The 10,295-nt window shown below is 41.9% G+C and overlaps 1 protein-coding gene across 4 annotated transcripts in view; it reads right to left on the bottom strand.

Annotated features, from left to right (window-relative positions):
• The window catches only part of LOC138042359 (colorectal mutant cancer protein-like), a 30,268-nt gene that overhangs the window by 3,784 nt on the left and 16,189 nt on the right, over window positions 1-10,295 (bottom strand). For all 4 annotated transcript variants that reach the window (XM_068888217.1, XM_068888219.1, XM_068888216.1 and 1 more), the window contains 6 exons: window positions 9,635-9,864; window positions 8,350-8,461; window positions 7,130-7,209; window positions 4,234-4,362; window positions 2,479-3,024; window positions 1,009-2,070 (listed from right to left, as the gene is read on the bottom strand). In XM_068888217.1, the coding sequence (XP_068744318.1) occupies window positions 1,009-2,070; window positions 2,479-3,024; window positions 4,234-4,362; window positions 7,130-7,209; window positions 8,350-8,461; window positions 9,635-9,864 (2,159 nt within the window). The remainder of the gene's footprint in view (window positions 1-1,008; window positions 2,071-2,478; window positions 3,025-4,233; window positions 4,363-7,129; window positions 7,210-8,349; window positions 8,462-9,634; window positions 9,865-10,295) is intronic.

Below are 10,295 nucleotides of genomic sequence, written 5' to 3'. Positions count from 1 at the left end.
GGAGAAAATCTCTCGGTGCAGAGTAGAGAACCAACAAACTCAACCCACATAATTATGACGCCGAGTCTGGGAATCGAACCCGGGCCACATTGGTGGGAGGCGAGTGCTCTCACCACTGCGCCATCCCTGCACCTCTAATGACGGCGTGACAGCAAACGGGAAACGGTAGGCTGCTGGCTTGCCAAAAAAGCGTGAAAATTCCCTAATTCCAACTCGACTCTCTCTTTTCAGAAGTAACTTGATGCCTCTAGCTAACAGGCAACAAATGAGCTTGGTAAAACATTTTCACCCCTATAGCCTCCGCTCAAGGCTCGGCCAAGCTAAGTTATGGAGAACTGCATGAGATTTGACCGGCGCGAATGAGAGAGGCGCGAAGAAAACAGGCAAAAAGAGCCGCGTGAGGGGGAATGCTACCGAAGGGGAGGGGGGAGGGTCGAACAAATTAACATGCCGCGTTGGCGAATTAGACTGAAAAGCCCCGAATAAAGCACAAGAGACCTTTAATACCCCAATAAAGCCACGTGCCACGTGGATTAACACTAGGTAAGGTTTCCCCATGAAGCCAAGGGTCTTGGCGTGACGCAAGCTCGCGTTTCACGGAGAAACTACGAGCGAAATATATCGAACAAGTTTCCTCCATTTTTGGCACAACGTAGATTTGCCGTATGTCGTAAACGCGATACTAAATCTCTCTAATCTCTCGTTCCCGGAGAGACAGACAAGAAAAAAAAAATGATTTTGTTGTGGTAGTTCAATGCAACAAGAAATAAACGCTGGCAGAGCGGGCGTCCGGAATTGAATCCCGAACTGACCCGGGGTTTCAGAAGTGAAATCTAGAGGTTCAACATAGTGTTTGCGGAACTGGGTATGAAGCAGACCAAGAAAGCCTACCCTCCATTTTCAGTCCTAAATGACCTCCATTTGCCTTAGGAGATTACACAAACGGACGGCAAATTTTTGGATACGTTATGCAAGTTTTTCTATTTTTTTAACACTGATTACCACTACCTTGCTACTTGCGACGCCAGCGTCTTTCTGCAGCCTTCTCCTCCGTCTTATCTCGTCTTGCATCTCGGATTTCAAATGTTCAATGTGGACGAGATAAGCGTGTTCTTGAGCATCTCTCGAAGTTATCTTTAGCTCTAAAGCTTTCTTCTCCTTTTCAACTAAATAATTCTTTGCTTTCAATTCGGCCTTTTCTTCTTTTAATGCCATCAATTCCTGCATCAAAACCGCATTCTCCAAATCTGCTTTTGGGTCGAGAGGTTCCAACTTCAAATCCCTGGGCTGCGCGACCTCGTGCAAGCTTTCCAACTCGAGAATCGTTAAGCCGACCGTAGACCTTTCCGATTTCAACTGATGAATGTAGCTCTTTAATCTCGCTTCCTCCTCGGGTGTAAACTCCATATCATTCGACGAACCTGTTGAACTAGTTCTACTATTGGAAGATACCGATTCCCAGGGCTGACCTCCCCCAGATTGAGACTCTAAGTTCCGATCAAGTTTTTGCAGTAGTGAACGGGCGTCGTTTTCCGCGACTCTTCTCCGATTCACGCACGATTCCACATCTTCCGGCACCCGATCGTTGTCTTCGGTTTCGGCTCCTTCGGTGTACATAAGTCGATAAGGGGAGTCTGTGGATGAATTCGCATAGCTATGGAGGCCAGTTTTGACTCCGGCCGCACGACAGTTTGCCAAAAGTCTCGCTTGTTCGGCCTCCGATAATTGCAACAACACTTCGTATGTCTCTATGACTCGATCAGAGAAGGTTAACGCTAGCTTGAGGGCAGTGCAATTCGATTCATATTTGCCCACTAAAACACTCATTCTATCAGCGTTGTTTCTACTCTCATCTAAAGATAATGATATCATATTGTTCTGTGCTTGTATGTGGTCAAAGCGACTCGTCAACATCTCTATTTCTAGTTCATATTCTTTAAGCTTCTTGTCGGCCTGTGCATCGCAATACGTAAAAAGAGCCTTGAAAACATCCTGCACTGTTCTACAGCTCTCCAACAAACGAACAAGATCACTTGGCATTTTGCTGGATGCAAATTCGGGTAAATGGCTCTAAGAAACAAAAAAAAAAAAGGAGGAAAATACGTTATGAGTAAATTTGAGACGTTGATGGCGAGTTGATTTCGCTTCAAGACTTTATTAACTACATTAGTACGTTGTCTTTGAAGCTGTTGCGAAAATTTTCCTAGATCGCGGGCTTCTTTTTATCCCCTCTATTTGTTACAGATTCTCTTTTTTGCACGTGCCACAATGGCCACTTCCGTTTCCGGTACACCAAAAAAGTGTAAGGAGTGACAGCTCAGACTCTAGCGCCAGAATAAAAAGTGACGGGCTCAATGTTCGCTCACCTTTGAAACAAGGAATTTTAACCCCCTAATTGCCGAAAAACACGATCTAGCAAGTATAAGGTTTTACGAGAAAAAAAAGCTTCATCTTGACTAAGATGCTCAGAGTACTTACGAGAGCTCGAATGCAATTCACACCAAAAACTCCTGCCCCTTGCGTTCCATCGTCTACCATTTTTGCCATAACTGTTATTTCTTGTGAAGAGCCGTGCACTGAGGAACCTAGGTCACTTGTGGCCCCAGGCCTCCAGAATGCATGACTTGTGATGGACTGGGCACTACCCGACGGGTGTCGCAACGGGGTAGCAGGGCTACCGTCGGAAGAAGCCCAAGTGTTACCACTCGGTCTACGAACATGCCCATTGGGAAGGGAATGAGAACCGCCACGATTTTGGCTTGTCATACTCAGACTATCAATACTGGAGCGCCGTGAGATACGCGGGGACGTCATACCCGAGATATCTGAGCCCAGACTGGCTTGTCGGCTGTGCGTGCGGGCTCCTGATAGGCTGCTTGCTGGCTGAGTGTTTCGGCGGGGTGTAGTCGGAGATCTGGGCGTGGCTGGTACTTGCATGCTGTTGGCACGTGTTCTCGCTTGTTGTTGTTCATACTGAAGAGATTTTTGGTGAAGAACCTTCAATTGCTCCTGCATCTCCAAAACCTGACCAAAAACATATACGATTCTTTTAGGTAAATAGCTACGACCGTTTCAAGAGCTTATAAGAACGCAAAGCGTTCAATACCCTTCAAAATATGACAAGTTTTGTCTGTCCTCAGAGCCTCAGGGGTTACGGTATGCCAGCCATGCCATATTGAGTTTGGATTTTCCCCGCATTTGTTAACTTCCGATTGATTTTAACTGCACATTGATTTTGGTTCTAGCTTGTAGAATCAGAATTTTCTTCAATTTGAAGGGAATAAGAAAATTTCATTTCATACAGTTCACTAGAGCCTCTTCATACTATTTCATAGTGTTGCGTAATATCGAAGACTGTCCAGGCACGAATATTGACCAGAGTTTTAATTGACAGATCAGTTGCAATTTCAACTTTGTCTGTTTTTAAGGAAAGACGGAGTAGCTAAGAAATAAGAATTTTTCCTGAACATTCATTTGGCGTGTAAAGGGAAACTTGAGTTCGGGAACTAGGCAATCTGGCCCGGGTTGCTCGAACCATGGTTAGCGCTAACCAACGTTACATACCATGGAAACCTATAGGTTTTGACACCTCGTAACCAACGGTTAGCGCTAACCAGGCTTCGAGCAACCGGCCCCTGGGATGCACTTTGTCACAAATTGTAACAAAAACTCACAACAAAATCGGACGCCGGCTACGGCGTCTTAAAAGAATCCTCCACCTTTGTGATGGGTCTGAAATGATTGCATGAAACTGCTTTAAAGGAAATGAAAGCAGGAACAATGGAGATTTTTAACAGTCAAAGCAAGGAACTGCGTGGCTACTTTTTGGAGGGTAATGCTTGCATAATAGGGAGCCGAAGCACGCGACGTTCTTGAGAGGCGGGCGGCAACCGGAAGTGGTCTGCTTTCCCTTTTAAATTGTCTTCAAACAACCACTTTTGTATTGCTAAGTATCTTTTGTACGTTAGAGATGATTAGTTTCAAAATCTGGAAGACACTGCTGTCCTGGCATGCAAAATGTTCACTTCCGGTTGTCGTAGCGTCTCAAAAGCGTTGCCTAGTAGTGAGCTGGACTCTAACACCTTTCGCTCCGTAAGGAATGATATTGGCGATAGATACCTCAATGACAGTAGCGTAATGAACGAACACTGGTGGACGGACGAAATGAGGTAAAGGAAGACATACTGTTTCCGCGCCCCTACGTAACGTCAAAACTACATTTGTTCCACCTACCCTCCTTCTAAGCCTGTCCCTCTCTTCCCTAAATCCTTGATTTTCGCTCTGTATTTGCTCCAGTTCTGCCTCGGACTTCCTCAATTTTGCTTTCAAGCTATCCCTCTCACTTGTAACTGCTTGTACTTCCTACGGAGATAAAAGAAAATTCAGTCATTAAAAACAATACGTAGTCAGTCTAAACAGACTAAGACAAGACAACACAAGACAAGGCCAGACAAGAGGGCGACCGAAGTCTGCCGCAAAATACGAGAGGGATGGGCGCTACTCCAATCACGTCGCATGCACAGCTTGTTCCCAGTAATGCTGGTACTCATTTTATCCACTTAACAAATAGATTCCATTTTGCCGTGCGTCTGTTCAGTAATAGATCACAGATGACGTCAAAATGTGGTAAGAACAAAAAAGTGGCACACGAGGCGATAGCCGAGTGTGTCACTGATGTTCTTACCACATTTTGACGTCTTCTGTGATCTATTACTGAACAGACCCACGGCTACATGGAATCTATTTGTTTTATATAATAAAGAATTAAACTTTATTTGCATAAAAGCTGATGGTGTCGTCAATCGTGCGTCTGTCCTCTAATAGATCATAGGCAAGAACCAATCAAAATCCGTGAATAACTTGGGTTATCATATAACAATGAATGGATGGAAAGCTGAGTGAACTTTGGATAGCACGAGCTCAGCTGGGATTCGAAGTCAGAGCGCTGAGATGCAGTCCGCGAACGATATACTGCACTACGCGCGCTCCGCGAAACAGACTAAATACTACTAAATACCGCCCTCAGCACCAGATAAACGTTCTTTCCAGGATAGAGAGAGTAAGAAGCTTCAGCCAGGAGGAAAGCAAGACCAACGAGAACTTCGCTTGAAAATAAACACTTGCGCAAATGTGACTACTTAGCAATTATTCCATCTTCTTCGCCTTGTACAATATTGGCGATATTGCTACAACATTAGCGAAGTAAGTTGCAACTCAAGAGCAACTGTGATCTATTATGGAGGTCACGAGATCACTTCCCACACTGGTCAAAGTTTTTCTCTTAGCTTGTTTGGGTTTATTTCCATTTCTAAACTAACACTCTGATTGCGTACTGTAGCTCGCGCTGTCGCCAAAAACCTCAGCTTGGTAATAAGGGGTTTAAGTAACGACAACAGCTACGGCGACGAAAACGTCACTAAATTATAACTATGCGCAATCTTTGGAATTTCGCGATTATTCCATCTTGTAAAGGCTGTACGCTTATTGCTCGAATGGTACGAAAGGTTTAAAGTAAAGAGAGAGAGATGAACAATTCACTGTTGCATGCTTCCTTTGTCGTCGAAACCTCGTGGTTATTTCAAGTTGTTAGCGAATTTAAACACGGACAAAGAAAAAGTCAACAAAAACGTCACTCTAACTTAACACTATTGCAAGTTGTTCGCAAGAGACCCTTCGCCAAAATGACGTCAACGGATTGGAATAAGTTAAAATTGAACTGAATGAAAGAATTATACCAAAAATAGAAAGAGTACCTTTGCTTTAGTAACCCTGCAAAGTTTCAGCGTATTAGTATATGTAATCGCATAGGCCCCAGGGCACTTAACGATTAATTTCACGCGTATTTTTAAAGTTTTCACAAAATTCGCGACGAGGGCAATTTGTAAAACTTTGAAAATACAAGTGACACTAATTCTTAATTGCAAGCGGGCACATTGCAATTACATGTTTTTCACATAAAGGGCAAAATTATAGAGGGCAGCCCGTTCAATGCCGCGACAATTGACAATCAACTTAACATGCTTTCATTCGGTTAAAGACGTTTAAGTTCAATTCAACAAATCGATGCTGTCAACAAAAATAGCACTTACTTTAATTAAACTGTATTTTACATGTGGACAAAAAGCAGTTTAACCAGAGTCAGATTCTGGAAGAAGATTCTCTTGCAACTTCGCTTGCTCTGGATAAGCCACTGTTAACCAATCAGGATCAAGTTCATATCCCCAATCATACTTTTCATTCTTCAACTTACATTTTCTCACCTGATATTACACCTCATAGGCTGAAACTTTGCAGGGTTACTAAAGTAAAGGTGTTCTTTCTAGTCCTGGTATACGTTTTTAATTTTAACTTATTTGAATTTTTGACCAACATTTTGGAGAAGGGTCTGTTATTTCGTCTAGTTCACATTGTACAATACGGGCGAGATATCCCGCAACTGGATGGGTACGAACGGTTTTAAAGTAGAGGTAAAGGTAAGGGTCCTTATTTTACGAGGGTAACACGTGACAGTGAACTTGAATTACTGATAAACCTGTGGCCCTCGGTGCGCACCACAAAACTTGCGTTTCGAAGAAAAATGTGTTTTTCCCCCGATTAGATACATGTAGCTGCCTCGACCGTTCGTTCGCTTCACTTTGGAAAAAACGCGCGTGAAATTATTCCCAAATTTACTCATCACCATTTTAATACTCATGCTAAACTTGAAGTTTTTTGGTGGCGGCGCGGTGGCCGTCCTAGTTGTCATGATTAGCTCACGAAACGACGACGTTTACGGCCCCGACAAAGCCACAAAACAATTCTTATTTAATTGGTTAAAAGAGGGAAAAATATCGTACGACACGAATTTTAGTAAAGTTCCCTCCAGCGCCGGACCAAAACAACAACGTGAAATGGCAAAAATTAAGGGGTGCGACGACAACGCGAGTATACAGCCATTATTACAACTTGAGGTGACTTGTTCATCTTTACTTTAAAACAGTTTGTACTAACCCAGTAACAGAATACTTTGCTGATATTGTACCACAGGAACAACATGAAATAATAGCAAAATACTCGAGAAAGCATAGTTATATTTTGACGTGACGTTTTCGTCGACGAAAACCGTCGTCGTCTTAAACGCAAGGCTTACATCTGATGTCCCTAAATTTTCTGAAGACTTCTTTCTTGACACCCACTCCTTTAAGCTGGTTTGCTGCAGTTGCCGTTCCACTGCAGAAGAGACCACAAAAAAGTAGCACTTAAAACTATATTCATATATTTTCAAATAGCCAGCCAAGCAGGCAAGGAGTATTACTAACAATAGATTGATTTTCCCACGAAACCAGACCTTTCCAGCCAATCACAAGTTTTGCACGTGACATTATTACCCATGGGATTCAGAATGGTCACTCGTGCTAGCCAATTCGCTTAAAAGTAGGTTATTCTGTGAAAATGCCGTTACGATGACAAGTGCTCCTGGTTGTGGGCTCTGGCTCCTAACCAACAGACCAAAAAATCTCTGAAGCCATGGAGAACATTAGCCTTGTAATGTAATCTGGGCATGTTGGTGGTAGAGCGATTTTCAACTGAGTGTCGTAAAACCAAAACCAAAGTAATTACTTTGGTCAATCAAAAAGGACGGAAACAATCCAGTAAACCAATCATAACTCGAAGTAACTACACGTCGCCGACACAAAGCGCGGGAAAATGTGCACGCGCGAGCCACGATTGGTTTTTGGTTTTCAATTCTGATTGGTTGAAAAAGTGGCGTGAGAACTTTAAACCAATCACTGAGTGAAGTAATCATAAACCAAAGCAATTCGCTAATTACTTTCGACACTCAATTGAAAACCACTCTATGAACAAGGAATCATTCAATGTTTGAAAGGGGAGGGCGGTTGGGCAAAAGAAATTGCCAACTTGCACTCTCCCCACCCCCTGAAAAATTAATGGCACGTCCCTAACGAGATGACAAGAAAAACCAAGGATATAATTCATGAATATAATGCCCACTGTGAATGTCGCAACATTGACGCTTATTTCTTCTAAACATGTATGGATGGCACTTTGTTCCTCAAGCAACCCCTCATTTAATATATCAAGCTCTAATTCGGTCACATTTTGACTATGGCAATGTTGTTTGGAGAAACTGTGGGATAACTTTGCAGAATAAGGTTCATAAATTGCCACATTGAGCAGCCCGTGTTAGGACTTATTCTAACTATGACGCCGATGCTGGTAACTTGTTTGCGTTTCCAGGATGGAAAAATCTATCTTGCCAGTGGCAAATACAAAGACTTTTCAGCGGGAAGTCACAAAATTTTCCACCACTTTGTTTAAAGCTACACTGCAACAAAATTGCCTACTTACACAATTGTCTTTTCTTTTCCAAGTCAAGGCAATGAACTCTCAGCTCTCTGACTTTGGCTTGAAGCTCTTCATGCTCCTTTTCTGCTTTTTCTGGTTCAATTGGTTTTGCAAGCTGCCAAGAGAAATTAAAATTCACATGTAGCAGCAATAATCTTCATCCATTTTAAACTAGGCAAAAAGTACATTGTATTCCAAAAGCATAAAGAGTACCAGTAATTATATGGGAAGTGTTATTCTAGCTTGAGGCCCTAAGTGAAGGATCTCACTGATTTTCCACTTTCTCTTTCAGTCGTGAAGTTCTTGCTCATCTTTTTACATAAATATTTCTTACTTTTAGCTGAACATTTTTCAAATTTTTTAAGTCAATTATATTTTAGGACTTTTTCGAAAAGAAACAGAAAGTCTCGTAAATCAATGTACCCAAGATGACTCTTTAGAATAGCAGACACTAAAATAATAATAATAAAAACTAGACTATTCTGATGACTCGTTTGGATGTTTTGCCATCGGCTGAGGTGCAGGGGACTTGTGGGAGGTAAATGCCATTACTTATTAACTAGTTTGTGGCTCCTAGAGAATTTTGAACCCAAACCAGTAGTTTAGGGCATGGCATGCTACCACTGAGCCAAACTCCAAAGTAGAACAAATATGTAAATAAGGAAATCAGGTATCAGGTATGAGGAAGGGGCACTGGTGAGAGTACCCTCAACCCCCCCCCACCCCTCCCCCCCCTCTGACTACTGCAACAGGGTATGCATGTTGCCCAGAAAAGTCTTTCCCTTAGAACACTGGTTTTCGCCTCCTCAAAACCACCATTTGCTTTAAAAGTTTATCAGAGTCATACTGTTTGACAGTCACAACAGTCATATAACGACAGAAAACCTAATAATTATTACTTTAATCATCCCCATCATGTTCGGGTTTCAACCACTCAATATGGAAGCTCTCCTTGATTTTGAGTTGACAGAAAGAAGTAGCATTATCAATGACTTTGAAGCAAGAAACATCACAATTATCCCGAACTCAACAAACAAGTTGATCACGTCAGTCTAGCATTACAATTTAAAGCTTTTACTGTTGTCAGTTGTGTTTTCTATAACGTTGTTGATTCGTTTGAATTTTACCTACTTGTAATGAACATTTAATCTACAAAGAATCATTGTACTGATAGTCAGTCAGTCCTTTTTTTTAAGTAAAAGAAAAAAACACCAGCTTCCAAATCGAACAATTCCATTCCCATCAAAGAACAGCACTGAAAAGCGAAAAGCAAAAATAAAATCCTTACAGATTGTAAACTATGCAATGGCTTGGTCTCATCTTCTTGGGCATCTGCTTTTTTCTCACTCTGAGGTTTGCTTTCAGCAGTTATTTCCTTCTTTTGTTCTTTCTTGGAGTCGCTCTCCTGTCTGTCTATTGCAAATTCCAACCCACCCACCACCTTGGACAACTCATCGTCAGTGTTATCATCATTTGCACCTTCCTCAGAAGCCAGACTGTCAGATTCACTCTGGGAACCTGGACAAACAAGCAACAGGTCAGTATTATTCAAGATTCAAGAGGAAAACAGCCAACAACATTGTAACAGCAAAGCAAGCATTGTTGACTTGTTAAATCATCCTGTACTTAATTAGCCACAGTAATTATTATTTGTAATAATTTCTTACTGACAATGTTACAGTATAGTTACAATAACTGTAGTTATTAAAAACTGAACTATGGATATCAGATATCATTGGCTTGCTGGACACAGGCTATCAGTTCATACATCTGCTGTAACTAATAATGGTCAAGGAACGCCTGAGCAATAAAGCAAGCTGAAAACATATTTGCAGCTCTGATAAAAAAACCGACAAAAGCCATTTTGGACTGGAATTGACTGAGGCAGAAATCGATGCTTTAGTCAACGTTGTTGATCCTGGAGTTTTTAATAAAACAATAATATTTAT

Source organism: Montipora capricornis, chromosome 3, assembly GCF_036669925.1.
Source record: "Montipora capricornis isolate CH-2021 chromosome 3, ASM3666992v2, whole genome shotgun sequence".
Classification (NCBI taxonomy): Eukaryota; Metazoa; Cnidaria; class Anthozoa; order Scleractinia; family Acroporidae; genus Montipora; species Montipora capricornis.
Note: the sequence above shows the minus strand (reverse complement) of the source record. Positions and strands in the feature narration are given on the sequence as shown.